We start from the raw sequence: 9694 nt of genomic DNA, 5'->3' as shown, positions 1-9694 counted from the left end.
AATGTCATAAAAGTTCTACAACACATTATATGGACACCCGGAGTTCTAGGCTGGTCACTACGGGGTTAACTGGACTCTAAGTCCCCAAGAACCAGCGACGGGCCCCTTTAAGCGCTGGGCCTGGGCCGCGTTCTGGTGACTCCGCCGATACCTCATACTGTGGGGGGATTAACAATGAGTCACTTGTGAAAACATCTTTTGTCTCGCACATTCCTGTAACGTCTCGCTGCTTGTCGCTGGCAGCGCTGCGGGCCGCGCCATTGTTCACTTTCTCTCCTCACCTTGTTATATAGCGGGAGAATTGGCATTAAATAAACACGGGGCGCGGCGGGATCTATTGTGTGCGCAGAAGCCGTCAGCCAATCACCTCGTTGCACATCAGTAGAGGTACATGTGACACTGGTGGGAAAAGGTGATAAGAATTGGCGCCGCTGAGCGCCAACTTGTAATGAAGAGGTCTGTTAAAAAAAGGCATACTTGCAGTGTGGATATAAAATCCGTTGACAATTTGCACAACGCCTATTAAATGGACTTCACTTCTACCCTACAGAGATGAGCGGTGACAGACAGATCGGGCAGCCACTGATCGCACCTCCCGGACACTCATATCACAGGCAAAGATCTGAGATAAAATAGTGCAGCAAGTGGCGCAAATGTTTCTGGAGGGCAAAACAGAAGGGCGCCGATGAGGCCGTACGTGTCTAGCAATACTGAATGTTTGTTTTAACGATGGCTGAGTGTTTGTTACAATGTATCAGTGCAGACAATCATTCAGACTGCGGCGTATCCACTAGTGGAGAAATGCTGCAGCGTTCACAGTAGAAGCCGTGACAAATCGGCAACCGCTGCGGATTCTAAATCCACATTGCTGCGGCATTGTGCCTGAAATAGGCCCCTCTTCTCAACGGAATCCCAGCAGGAACTCAACGCTAACCAAGTCCGCACCTCAATGGCTGCGTTTTACTTGCGGTACGACGGCGCAGGCGGCCATGTAAGGGTTAAACTCCGCAGCTCTTCAGGTGTGGGTTTGGCCGCCGTAGAGTTCTCGCAGGTTTTCCGTTGCTGAATGCCTGCAGCGATTCTGTCATGTGAGAAGGCGGCCTTAAAAGGGCAACAGCAGCAGTGCTAGTTCGGCGCTGCAGCTGATACATTGTGACGGACTGCAGCTGTGTGAGGTCAGGCTGCAGCTACACGGGTGATTTCTTGTGCTTTGTGCATTGCGGAATGCCAAACATTTGCATAGAAATAGAAGCCCTTACGATTTTCCTCTTGCAGAGACGCTGTGAGGCAGGAAAACTGCAGCGTGTTTGATTTTGCTGTGACTGCAGATCGCACGCATTGGCAGGTATGTACGGTCGCCTTCCCTTCACACTCACAGATATGAATCGCATATTCCGCTAGCAGAGGAAAAATCGTGGCATGCTCTGTTTTGCTGCGAACTCCGTGCGGACGCTCTTCATTGAAGGCCGTCTGACCTGCAGCCCTGGACATTGCGTACGGGCCGCAGGTATCATTGCCTAGCAACGGCGCAGGAAATACAAGTATTGAAAAAAAACATCTATAGTGTGCATGACGGTCTGCGAGCCTCGTGGTCATCCGCAGTACTGATTCTGCAGGTAGGCGGGTCGCCGGCCGGGGTAACAGCCGGAGGCGTATAAATAAATTCCACACCATTCGCAACCTGATTGGTTGTTTGGATTAAGTCATTCACGGTGATTGGTTGTTTAGGTTGGCTCGAGTAGAGGTGGTGTGGAATAGAGATATATGCAGCCGGAGGGTATTCTTGTAGCTCATCGCCACCGGTACTACTGGTGGAGACAAGAATGACAGGGCGGTGACGCCCCCTGCACCTGATTGGCTGCAGAGCTGGGTTGGGTGCAGGTCCTGCCAGGGCACTAAGGATGTGTGACATTGTGAAGCATGAGAGCGCCGCCCGTGCCAGGAGATCCACAAGCAGCGGCGGCAGGACACCGTGATACAGCGGGCAGGCTGTGAGTGGTCCCGTCGCAAGGACATGCACAGGCAGCGGCGGGGACGACTGCGTACAGGCTGGGAGCAGTGGCGGCTGAAGCAGGCGCACAGCCATCTAAAACCCCCCAAGTGCAGTGTAAACGCTGGGAGTGGCGCCACTGGCAGCAGACTCACCGGTAGACATATTAGCCTTTTACTCCCCACTTGTACACGAGCCAACCTAAACAACTAATCAACGTGAATGAGTAAATCCAAACAACCAATCAGGTTGCGAATGCTGTGGATTTGGGGAGTAATATAGATATATGCCACCGTCAGCGGCGGTAGCAGAGACGGAGCAGTGACGGAGCGGGGGCATCACTGCAGGGGGATTCCTTCCGCGGCCACAGGATAAGACACTGTGCAGAGGTGACGCCTACCGCTAGGTCAGGGCATGAAAGAGGGACGGCCGCGTCTGTATAGCTTTTTGCACGGCCAGGAGAGTTCGGGGTTCATTTTCAGGTCAGCTAATAATGTAAGGCTGACATTACAAGGAATTCGCAACCTGATGGGTTGTTTGGATTTACTCATTCCTGGTGATTGGTTATTTGGTTTGCCTGGTTCACGGTGATTGGTTGTTTAGGTTAGCTTGTGTAGAAGTGGGGAGTAAAAGGCTGATATGCGTCCCCGGCAACAATCTATACAGGCGCTGCTGCAAGGACCTTACTGACGTCAGCCAATCGGGAGCTAGGGGTGTGACGGGGGCGTGTCCTCCATGGAAGCCCTGTCAAACCCTGAGCTGGCCGTGGCGTCAAGTTACAATAATACCCAGCCGGAGTCCGCTGCAGCAGCCGGCCTAAGTAAGACGTTTGGCCTCTGTGTATAAGCAGATGTTTCCATTCGCTAACAGTCAGCAAGCAGAGATCTTGTAAAAAAGTATAATAGAAAGTTGTGAAAACATTCATTATGTAAGTGATGAGGATTTACTGGAAACTCCTTCAAAAATCACAAGTTTGGGTGACATTTTGTGTTCTGCTCTGGTTACATCCAGAGCTGCTTGCAGGTTTCTGTCTCTCCTTGGACTGCCGCTTACTAGCAGGTAACAGAATTGTGCAAGCAATGAGAGTGGAGAGGAGAGTATGAATGGAGTGTCAGACATGATGCAGCGAAGGATCCGGGCGGCCGTAGCACCAGGCAATCCGAGCCTGCAGCCGCTGGAGGACCTCAGAGGGGGGCGCCGGGATTTACTTCTTACTGGCTATCAGATGGTCGGGTGGCAACATACTGTAAGTAGTATTTAACTCACTTGGTCTGCAGCTTTGGTCCAGCGACCGCTGCAGTCATCAGGAAGCTGGGACCCCTGAGGTCTCACCTGGCGTTTGCGTTCCTTCATGTAGATGAGGTACTGCAGAGGTCAGGGGTCACCGCTGCTGGACCTGAGCTACAAACCGAGTGAGTGCAATGCTTGTTGGGTTGCTGCACGGCTGGAGCACTATCATTATTATTGGGACCCCTAATGGGATCACTGTTACCACTGGGGCCATAGAGAGGGTCACTATTGGGGCAATTAATGGGGGCACTGCAGAAAATCAGCACCAATGCCACCATTGTGGGAACGTGTCCTCCAGCACAGATATCTTCAGGGTGCGCTCACATGAGGCAGATCTGCTAGAGATTTTACACAGCTGAAAAAAATCTGCAGCAAATCCACATCATCTGGTGAGAAGCCGCAGCGGATTTCCCCCATTTAATTTGAATCGAATTGAAAGGGTTAAACCTGTTGCAGAGCCGCACTGAAATGCACACCAAATGCAGATCTCTTTCTACTGTGGATTCGCCACCTGTAAACGCGCCTTGTGTGAAGCCACTTCTAGTGCTGCGGTTAGGTCGTGGATTTCTGCCGCGGGTCTACAGCTGGATAAAGCCCTCCGAATGGGCAAGACTGGCATGAGGAAGTTAAAAAGACGCATCGCTTTCTGAGGAAGATTCACACTGAATCACATTGGAATTTCCACAGGCCAATTTTGCCCATTCGCACGGTAAATCGACCTGTAAATCCAAATCAAGATCCGCTGCGCCGCCATTCATTTCTGCTGCGGTTTTAGAGGGGAATTCTGCATGCAAACAATCCAGGTTGAATTCCGCCATGTGCAGGGCGGCGATTATGTAGAAAAAGGATTCACTTCTCCAACACACGAGGCCACATCTAGAGTTTTACATCTCTTTATATCCGTAAAAGGTCTGAATGTTGCAGGTGATGTCAATGAAGCAATAATGCAAAGAAGCTGAGTGATATAATAGAAAAACTGCAAAAAAACATTAAAAATATCACATAAAGCAAGAAACATCCAAGATTGACAATGTATGGAGCCTGGCACTGGTGGGGACTATCCTACAAGTGGTGGGGAGGTCATCCAAGACTAAGGCAGCAATGGGAGGTGAGGCTGAACCGCGCTCCACAACCCAAGTGAGTGATCAAGAATCCAGACATGCCCAACATTGCCACCAAGGGCATATGTACCACGAAGGAAGGTCCTGTCTCTGGGTGGAACCAGCCATAGGCCATGATGCCCTTCTCTCCTACAAGGAATAGAATTGGCTATGCCCTCACCTGGTGATTATTTACCACTCGTTTATGTCCCATGTAGAAGAGTAGGGCATCATGACCCTCAGCCAAATACCCTGCTGGGGATAGTCCTAAGCTAGTTCATACCATCCAAGTTAGAGACCCTCCCCCAAGGGTCCTGTTGAATCTCCAAGGTCTTATACTTACTGCCCAAACATAGTAAAGTTTCTGAAACATGCTAAGCATTAGTGTAACACAACTAAGCCGGATTTAGGCTTAGGTACAATAGTACAGATGAGCAAGCCAGCGTTAAGAGTTACATCAGCGTCCTCCCAAAGACTTCCCACTCTTCATACTTTCTTTATCCTGTTTTATGATTAATGTATCAATAACATTAGAGATATTTCACAGCTTGGACGGTAACAGGTTCCTAGAAGGTTCTAGATGTAGTTCCACAATCCATTTTCTAGGAGTGTTGATTCTCATGGCAGGTCCTTCTTGCACTTACTAATACTTTATACCTTGAGTTCAGCTCGGAAGCTATTTGGAAAGACAGTTTCGGAGTTCAATTTTGGTTCACCTCAAATATCCAAGGATCAATGAACTTTCACCATCCCATTAACTTTGATAAATCAGTTTGACCATAAAAAAAACTTCCTGGAAAGAGTGGAGAACCTTCCAGAGGAACATGTTAACTCAAGATACTGGTTACCAAATTGGTTTTCTTTGCTCAGTCTTGAGAAAAATCGAGGTTTTCATATCATGCCAGATGCTAGCGGAAATGAATTTATTAATAGGGTAAGGAGTTGACCTTTTGTCAATGGTGGGTAAATCATGGTTAGGACCAATGAAGGTCATGTGTATCGGAATGCGGAAGCAGGGTGTTGAAAATATTAACTGCGTGTGGCCCATCTCAGCCATCATGAATGCAGAATGTGCTTATTTAGGTTGACCAACCACTTGGTCTTTGACCACCGTAAACGATAAGGTCAATGAAAAGACCTAAAAGTTATATTTTGTTACTAATAGATTCCTTGGGTTGTTGGGAATTCCAAACACAAGAAATGGGCAAAATAGGAAAGCCCAATACAGTCCGGAGCTTCCCAGTCCATTGAGACAATGTTCCACTGCAACAGTCCAAGAGGCATCAGTAAGGCAGTAAGCAGGATTGTGAATAATGCGGCCAGGGGTCTCTTATTAGTCCATTAACAGGGATACAGAAAGAAGACTCTTGTATAAACGTTGTGATCCTTCAGGTCTTTGGGTCTGATCAAAGGGAATTGTGAGCCTTTGAAGTTCTTGGATTGACGAAATCGGTCTTCTTATACATTGCCTGGTGGGTTGTAAATAGAGTAATGGTTATGACAATCCTAATAGTGTCTCTTTAAAAGGTCCATCTACATAAGTGGGTCCAACCTGTAGCTGTTGCCAAACTGCCACTTCCTGCATGCCCCTATGGCCACAACAAAGAGCCCCGGATTGCAACAACTGATCTTGATTATGGCATTCGTACAATGCCCTATCAAACTTGAATTAGTTGGCATAGTGGTCCACTAGTTGCTCCTCCCCCATATACCTGGTTAACCATCTATGGGCATCCCCAGGGTGTGTGCTAAGTGACATCCCTCATTTCTTCTCTACGGGTCGATTTATTCACTCTGCAGAAGGGGCATACGTGACAAACATTTAGAGTGATCAGTTGCCAATTTGGATGACTGAAATAAAAAATAACTCCATCTTGATGAAAGTTTTTTGGATGTCTGCATTGTATGTAGATGAAGACAAGAGTTGAGGATTCACCCACTGAGGTCGCTTCTTTTAAAAAGGGAGAGCCTTTGGGTTGGAGCCAGTACTAGAACTGGTGAAAGCTAAAACTGGCCTTACCTTCTTGTAAGCGTTGTGGAGATCCTGGTGGTACCACAGGTTGTAGAGTACAAGAGAAGCCGCTTTTGCAGTCTTTGTGATCATACCACTAAGTGGGGACAGAAAAGGAAGAGTGTTTTTTTATAGTTCCTTGACCAGAGAGAACAAGGGGTATTGGGAGTAGATACAGCTTTGTACTTTAGATATTTTAGAGCCCAATATAATGCAGTGCCCCTCATCCTTATTTGGCTCTTTATAGACATAGCCAACCTTATGAGGCCCCATGGGTCAAGTTTTTCCCTAGAGGTAGAGGAAACTCTATACAGATTCTTTACTGTTTCCAAACAAGAGGGGGCCAGAACAGGAAAGGTATCCATCAACCTTCTCTTGATTCCACATAGGGGGTATGAGCTTAACCCATGTATAGGGGCCCCATCCTTTACATCCTGGCTCACCTGTCACTATTGCTGATATCAACGAGCTTCCTGATGCCACCATATTGGAGCAGCATCCTGGCATTGTTGGAGCTATCGCTGATCAGGTTATTTAGTGTGTAGCAGATTGATGTAGAAGTGTCAATCTCGATATTGGACTCTGGTACACGGTCCGGTAGCGCTCTCACCAGGTCTGACATTAGTTCCTTGGCTGGAAAATGGAGGATGGAGTTGAATAAATTAGCCATAAGCCACAATATTAATCACAGACATTCAACAATTGTCAAGATCCATTAATGACCTGAGGTCTATAGACTTGGCCAAAGAGGTCTTCCATCAAGAGAAACAAGGATTGGACACGTTGGGCTTTTCCCTGTCTGGTCCCTAGTTTCTCCTGAGGAATGTGGTGTTAGCAGTGTCCTCGATGGTACTAACCAATCTCATTTTGCAGAGAAGCATTACGGGATAGGTTTCTCAGGAGCGAGGCAGCCGTTCTCTTCACTGCGGGATCGCTTGCGAGCAACATGCTCCGGATGTGCTGAAGGCCTTTCTCCTTCTGAACAATGGTGTGAGCCACGGAGTATGGAATCTGTCCAAAACAATATTGATACATTAAGAACTTCGACCAAAACCACACATTTTAGTTTAGGTGTATGCTTGGGTGAAAGTGCTGGCAAGGGTTGACGACTATGCTGTGTAACATTATCCAGGGTGGGGTAAGTAACTCTTTGTGTGTCCTGGAGGTCAGTGGCCCCTAGGAGCAGCATGAGTCTGGTGTAGAGCCAGCATGCAGGGCGCAGATTCCAAACCAAGATGTCTATGGCAGGACACGACCACAGACTATCTGTTCTCCTTGGACCCAAGTCACTCTGGCCTGATGGTTGGTGGACCCCGGATCATACAAGAACAACTCTAAGTAAATGCATCTGTCCACAATAACAACTTGTGATGTTTGTATCGTAGTCATGATTGCCCCAAGGGAAAGATGGTAAAATATTCATGGGCTGAAACAAGTTTGATTGGGGAGCGACCTCATGATTGCACACGACTAAACTCCTTTCTGCAGCTGCTGACATTCCCTGAGGGCGCCACAAACCTGACAATTTGCTGATAAGATGCAAGACGATCTGCACCTAGCTTGGGTTGTTTTCCATGTTCCCTACTTGTATCACCTAAAATGAATGTCTTTGTGACAGCAGGAATGTAGCTTCTTACAAAACACAGGGCCTCCCTAAACCAAACAACCTAACCCCTGTACCCGTTCCCCAATGTGCAGCACAGAGCAACCTCAGAAGGTCAGGGGCCGAGGTCAAGCTGAGAGGAGCCCCCAAAAAGGAACACCTCAGGGCAAAACATCAATTCAAGTATCTCTTCTGTGCAACAATGTACAACAAATGTATATTAGAAGATGCCCAGGTTATACCAGCATGCTCCATATCACTATATACAGGAGATACGCAGGTTTTACCAGCATGCTCCATATAACTGTATACAGGAGATGTATGCTTTATACCAGCTGTACATATATAATTATATACAGGAGATACCCAGGTTATACCAGCATGCTCCATATCACTATATACAGGAGATGTATAACTTATACCAGCTGTACATATATAATTATATACAGGAGATACCCAGGTTATACCAGCATGCTCCATATCACTATATACAGGAGATGTATAACGTATACCAGCTGTACATATATAATTATATACAGGAGATACCCAGGGTATACCAGCATGCTCCATATCACTATATACAGGGGGTGTATAACTTATACCAGCTGTACATATATCATTATTTACAGGAGATACCCAGGTTATACCAGCATGCTCCATATCACTGTATACAGGAGATATATAACTTATACCAACTGTACATATATAATTATATACCGGAGATACCTAGGTTATACCAGCATGCTCCATATCACTATATACAGGAGATGTATAACATATACCTGATGTACATATATAATTATATATAGGAGATACCCAGGTTATACAAGCATGCTTTATATCACTATATGCAGGAGATGTATAACTTATACCAGCTGTATATATATATATAATTATATACATATAATTATATACAGGAGATCCCCAGATTATACCAGCATGCTCCATATCACTATATACATGATGTATAACTCATAACAGCTGTATATAATTATATACAGGAGATCCCCAGATTATACCAGCATGCTCCATATCACTATATACAGGAGCTGAATAACTTATACCAACTCTATACATATATAATTACATACAGGACATACCCAGGTTATACCAGCATGCTCCATATCACTATATTAGCAGATGTATAACTTATACCAGCTGTACATATATAATTATATACAGGAGATGCCAAGTTTATACCAGCATGCTCCATATCACTATATACAAGAGACGTATAACTTATACCAGTAGTACATATATATTTATATACAGGGGATACCCAGGTTATACCAGCATGGTCCATATCACTATATACAGGAAATGCATAACCTATACTGGCTGTACATATATAATTATACTAGCTGATATACCCGGCTTCGCCCGAGTTAATTTGGTACTGGTGTTTATCTGGTGTTCACACGGAAAAGCTTATGAAGTCGTGCTTACTTTAGAGATACCGGAAAAACATATGTTCACCATTTTGCATAGTTCTCTGCGTTACCCAGGAAACACCACGGGGAGGTAACCATGCGACGTTTCCTTCATATAAAATGACATCAGGAAGTGAGAGAATTAGATTACGTACATAAAATTTGGACACTAATTCTTTTGCGCTTAGAATTGAATAATTGAGTTGGGACCCATTAGCTTTTCCTATTTATGACATAATCAATGCTTGTGCCAAATTTCCAGTTTCTATG

At 46.0% G+C, this 9694-nt stretch overlaps 1 protein-coding gene across 1 annotated transcript in view; it reads right to left on the bottom strand.

Moving 5' to 3' along the window:
- Window positions 1-4157: 4157 nt before the first annotated feature.
- Window positions 4158-9694, bottom strand: part of PKP2 (plakophilin 2) — a 68589-nt gene continuing 63052 nt past the window's right edge. The window contains exons 10-13 of the mRNA XM_066590124.1: window positions 7249-7402; window positions 6835-7024; window positions 6401-6488; window positions 4158-5849 (exon numbers count right to left, since the gene is read on the bottom strand). Of these exons, the coding sequence (XP_066446221.1) occupies window positions 5787-5849; window positions 6401-6488; window positions 6835-7024; window positions 7249-7402 (495 nt within the window). The 3' untranslated portion in view covers window positions 4158-5786. The remainder of the gene's footprint in view (window positions 5850-6400; window positions 6489-6834; window positions 7025-7248; window positions 7403-9694) is intronic.

Source organism: Eleutherodactylus coqui, chromosome 2 (genome assembly GCF_035609145.1).
Source record: "Eleutherodactylus coqui strain aEleCoq1 chromosome 2, aEleCoq1.hap1, whole genome shotgun sequence".
In the NCBI taxonomy this organism is placed as follows: domain Eukaryota; kingdom Metazoa; phylum Chordata; class Amphibia; order Anura; family Eleutherodactylidae; genus Eleutherodactylus; species Eleutherodactylus coqui.
Note: the sequence above shows the minus strand (reverse complement) of the source record. Positions and strands in the feature narration are given on the sequence as shown.